Raw genomic sequence first — 4,631 nt, forward strand, 5'->3', positions numbered from 1 at the left:
TGAGCCCGGCCCAGGTGAGCCCAGGCCAGGGCAGAGCTCGGTCACGGCTCCTCCCCGAGCATTCCCAGTGCTCCAACCCCTTCCCCCAAATCCCAAACCCCAAACCCCAAAAACCCCAAATCTCAACCCCTCCAAACCTCTCAAATCCCAAACTCCAAATCCCGAAACTCCCAGATCCCAAATCCCATCCCTGGAGCTGCCCAACACTCCCAATTCCCGTGGGAGAATCCCAGCAGGAATTCCAGGAATTCCGGTGGCTCTGGATCCTCTCATCCCAAACCGAGCCCAGCCGGAACTTCCCGATGGCTTGGAAAAGCCGGGAGATTTCCCTCCTTGGGAATTGGGTCAAACCCTACGGGAATGACCGACCTTTCCCAAAAACCAGGGATTTTTGGGAAAAGTCATCTTGGAGCTCCTTCCCAGCTTTTCCAGGAGAAAATTCCCACCTCCCATCCCAGCTCCCAAATTCCAGGCCCGGAATTCCGGCCCGTGGAGCAGCAGAGATTCCCCATCCCACAGAATTCCATGGAATTCCCGGCTCCTACCTGGCAGGGAAGGTCATGGGTTCCCGCCGGGACGCAGCCGGAGCCGAGGATCCTGCGGGAAGAGAGAGCCCGGTGAGAATCCCGGGAATGAAACCATTCCCGAGGGAACCATCCCACACCTGGCATCCCAGGGAAAAGGGGAGACAATTCCCAGTTTTTGGGGAATTTGGGGGTTTTATCCCGGATTTTTTTTCCAAGGGAAATTTAAGGAGGAGGCAACTCCTTCCCGGAACCCTCTGGAAGCGACGTTCCCGGGTTTCCCTGAGGAGGAGCTGGATTTATCCCGGCTTTATCCCGGAGCTCATTCCCAAGCTTTAAACCCCTCATTCCATCGGGATTTATCCCGGCAGGAGCCGCCTTCCCCAGGAATCCCATCCTCGGGAAGAGCCCAGGAGAGGATCCCAAAACCCACGGGAAGATTCCCAAAGGGAATCCAGAGGATGATCCAGGATTTTTCCAAGGATAAAGGCCACGAATTAGGAGGAATTTTTCATGGAAGTGGCAAATCCCCGGAAAAGCCGCCCAGGGAGGGGTTGGATTCTCCCTCTGGATTCATCCCAACCCCCCTGGATGCCCCTTCCCGGGATTCTGCCCCATCCCAGCCCTGGATCCCGGCTCATTCCCGATCCCTGCCCCTCCTCTCCCATTCCCGGCTGGTTTTCCATGAAAAACTGGGAAGGACCCAACTCCCTGGGGAAGTTCGGCTCCGGCAGAGCCTCCCAAGGATCCCAAGGAGGCCTTTCCCAAATTTTGGGGTTCCCGGGATCGGGGTGGGATCCTGGGATTTGGGAATGCGGGCACGGCGCAGCCCTGGCAATGAGGAGTCCTGGAATTCCAGCAGAGCCCTGGGATTTGGGATTGCTGGGAGCACTGGGAATTCTCAAAGTAGGCCAGTGATGGGATTGGGGAGTTGGGAATCCCAAACCGACGGCTCCACCACGAAAATCGGGAATGCCGAGCAGGAATTGGGATAAAACCACCGATTCCAGTTAAATCCAGGCCTTGTTCTGCCTTTTCCAGCAGAATTCCCAGCGGAATTCCCGGGAAAGGCCGGCAGGGAGGGAGGAGCCCGCGGCATCGCGGCACAGGAGCTTCCCAAGGCGCTTCCCTATGGATCAGGGAGCCCGAGATTCCCAAAAAATTCCCGCCGGGATGAGCTGGGCCCGGCCTGGGAGCATTCCCGGGATCCCAGGATGGCTCTTCCCAAGTACTCCCAAGGAATTCCCGAGCTTTGGATCCCAGCAGGATCCACCTGACCCCTTCCCACATTCCCAAGGTTGGAATTTCCCTCTGGATCCGGCCCTGCCCGGGGCTTTTCCAAGGTGGGAATTCAGGGTTGGGAAGCTCCGAATCCCTGGAGAAATGGGATTTGGAGGGATTCCTTTGGAAGCAGCAGCTTTTCCACAGGGATCCATGGAATTGCAGCTCCCAGTGGAATTCCCAGAGCCAAATCCTGGGAATCCTCTCAAATTCCAGAGCTTGGATCTTTTCACTTCCAAGGATTTGGGGTCTCATTCCCAAAAAACAGCTTTGGAACTCCAGGAATATCCCGGGAATCTGATGCTCAGATCCGGCTGAGATCCTTCTTTGTCATTCCAGGTTTTCCTTTTCCCTCTGGAATTTCTCCATGGGAACCCCCGGGATCCCATTCCCGCCAACATTCCCGAATCCCAGCGGGAAAAACGATCAGCCAGGAAAATCTGGGAGGGATTTATCCCCCGAATCCAAGGGTTTGGAACGTCCCAGATTCCGGAAAAAGCCAGGATTGGGATTTCCTGCTGGAAAAACCTCCCCAGGGAATGCCGGGAAGAGAATTCCTACGGCTTTTTGGGAGCTGAAAATTCCAATTTTGGCTCCGATGAAGAATCCCGGCCTTGGGATGCACCAGGGAAAACTTCCAAGGATTTCCCGCTCCGGGAGGAGAATTCCCAGCGTGAATTCCCGGTGTCCAGGGGGATTTCGAAGCTCCAAAATTCCCAGATTCCTCGCAGGATTCCTGCCCGGAATTCCAGGAAAAGCCCCTGGATGGAAGCTCCTGGAGCAGCTCTGACCATCATGGAATGGGAAATTCCAGGAATTTCCAGGAATTCTGAGCCATCCTCGGCGTTTCTCTCCGATATCCCGGGATTTGGAGCCTCCCCGCGGGATCCCCATTCCAGAGCCTGAAGCTTTCCAGGTTTTCCTTGGGAAGAGGGAAAAGGCTCCTGCCGGGAGCTCTGATCCCGAAATTCCCCCGATCCCGAGGGAAATCAGGAATCTTTCCCGCTCCATTCCCGAATTCCCGAGGCAGGGACAGCTCCGGGAATGCGCCGCAGCTCCGGGGACACCCTCGGGATCCAGGCTGGGAATTGGGGCCGGAATCACCCCGGGCTTGGCAAAAGCAGGGAATGAGGGGCTTGGAGAAAGCCGGGAATGAATCCAGGGAAAAAAGGGATCAATCCAGGGAAATCTGGGACTGGAGCAGCCCCTGAGCTCCCGAGACACGGAACGTGGGCTTGGAAAAATCTGGGAGTTCATCCAGGGAAATCTGGGATTGGAGCAACCCTGAAGCTTCCAAGGGAATCTGGGCCGCTCCCTCCGAATTCCCGATTTCCCAGGAATTCCAGGACATTCCTTAAAGCTCCCTCCCACCCTGGAGCGGGATTTCCTGGGAATGACAATTCCCAGAATTGCTCCGGAGCTGAGCCGCCGCACGGAGCGATCCCGGAATTCCGCAGGGAATCTTCTTCTCCCTGGGATTTCTCCGTCGGGGAATGGGTCGGGATGATCCCATTCCATCCCTTCCCACGATCCCAGGGTTTTCCAGCCTGGCCTTGGACGCTCCCATAGGATGGGGAATTCCATGGATATGGAAAGATTTGGATTCCCACAGGGAATGCTGCAGCTCCTGCCAAAGAGGGGAACAAAACTTCCAGGGAATTTTGGCGGCTCCTCCAAAAATTCGGGATTTTCCCATCGCATTTTCGGGAGATGGGATGAAAACGATGGAAAAGAGCTGAGATTTTTCCTTTCCCTATGGGATATCCCCCCAAAAAAACCCGGGAATTTTGATGGGATCTCAGCATTCCGGAGCCGAAGGAGGAAATCCTCATTTTGCAGTTTTTCCATGGAAAAAAAGGAATCCTGGAGTGACTTTTCCAGGGAATTGGTGTGGATAGGACCCAGCTCATTCCCTCTGGGATCCAACCCCGTCCTTTTCGTGGGAATATCCCTTGGGAATTCCCAACTATTCCCTTCTTTTGATTTATCCCACAATTTTTCCAGGCATTAAAATCAATGGAATTCCCAGATTTCCCTTCATTCCCGGTTTCCCTGGAGCGGGAGCAGCTCCCGGAGCCTTCGGCTGTTCCCGGGGTGTTCCGGCTGCTCCGGCCCCGTGATCCCTCGGAATTCCAGTGGGAATTAGAGGAGCTGAACCGGAGCCGCTTGTGGTTTTAAGAGGATCTGGGAAAATCCCATTCCTTTGGAATTAGGAGCTGCCCCGGCCGCTTTTCCCTGGAGTTTGGGAAGCTCCGAGGATCCAGGAGTGGCAGAGAGCCGGAATTCCTTGGATTTCACTGGGAAATCGTGGAATTCTGGAATTCCTGCTGTGTTTAAGGCTTGGGATTCTTGGGAAGGAGCCTCTGGTTGGATCAGGAGTGGGAGAATCCCGGAAAAGCCGCGGAGTTTGGGATCTGGGGGAAGAACCGGAGAGGGAACAGCGCGGGATTCCCGGGAAAACTGCGGCTGCTGCGTCCCTGGGAGCATCCAAGGGCAGCTTGGGAAAACCTGGGATAGTGGGAAGAGTCCCTGGATGATCCTTGAGCTCCTTCCCTGCCCAACCATCCCAGAATTCCATGATCCACGGCCGATTCCAGCCCCTTTCCCAAAATCCCTGGCAGATTCCAGCCCCTTTCCCACTGATCCAAGGCTGATTCCAGCCCCTTTCCCACTGATCCAAGGCCGCTTCCAGCCCCTTTCCCAAAATCCCTGGCAGATTCCAGCCCCTTTCCCAAAATCCACAGCAGATTCCTGCTCCTTTCCCAAAATCCCTGACCACTTCCAGCCCCTTTCCCGCTGATCCAAGGCTGATCCCAGCCCCTTTCC

General features: G+C 55.6%; 1 protein-coding gene across 4 annotated transcripts in view; it reads right to left on the reverse strand.

Moving 5' to 3' along the window:
- GATAD2A (GATA zinc finger domain containing 2A) overlaps positions 1-4,631 on the reverse strand; it is a 32,817-nt gene that overhangs the window by 26,419 nt on the left and 1,767 nt on the right. For all 4 annotated transcript variants that reach the window (XM_042020312.1, XM_042020314.1, XM_042020313.1 and 1 more), the window contains exon 2: positions 546-597. In XM_042020312.1, the coding sequence (XP_041876246.1) occupies positions 546-597 (52 nt within the window). The remainder of the gene's footprint in view (positions 1-545; positions 598-4,631) is intronic.

This window comes from Corvus kubaryi, unplaced genomic scaffold (assembly GCF_017639235.1).
Source record: "Corvus kubaryi isolate FWS band 111438036 unplaced genomic scaffold, C.kubaryi_AGA036_p1.0 36952, whole genome shotgun sequence".
Taxonomy (NCBI): Eukaryota; Metazoa; Chordata; class Aves; order Passeriformes; family Corvidae; genus Corvus; species Corvus kubaryi.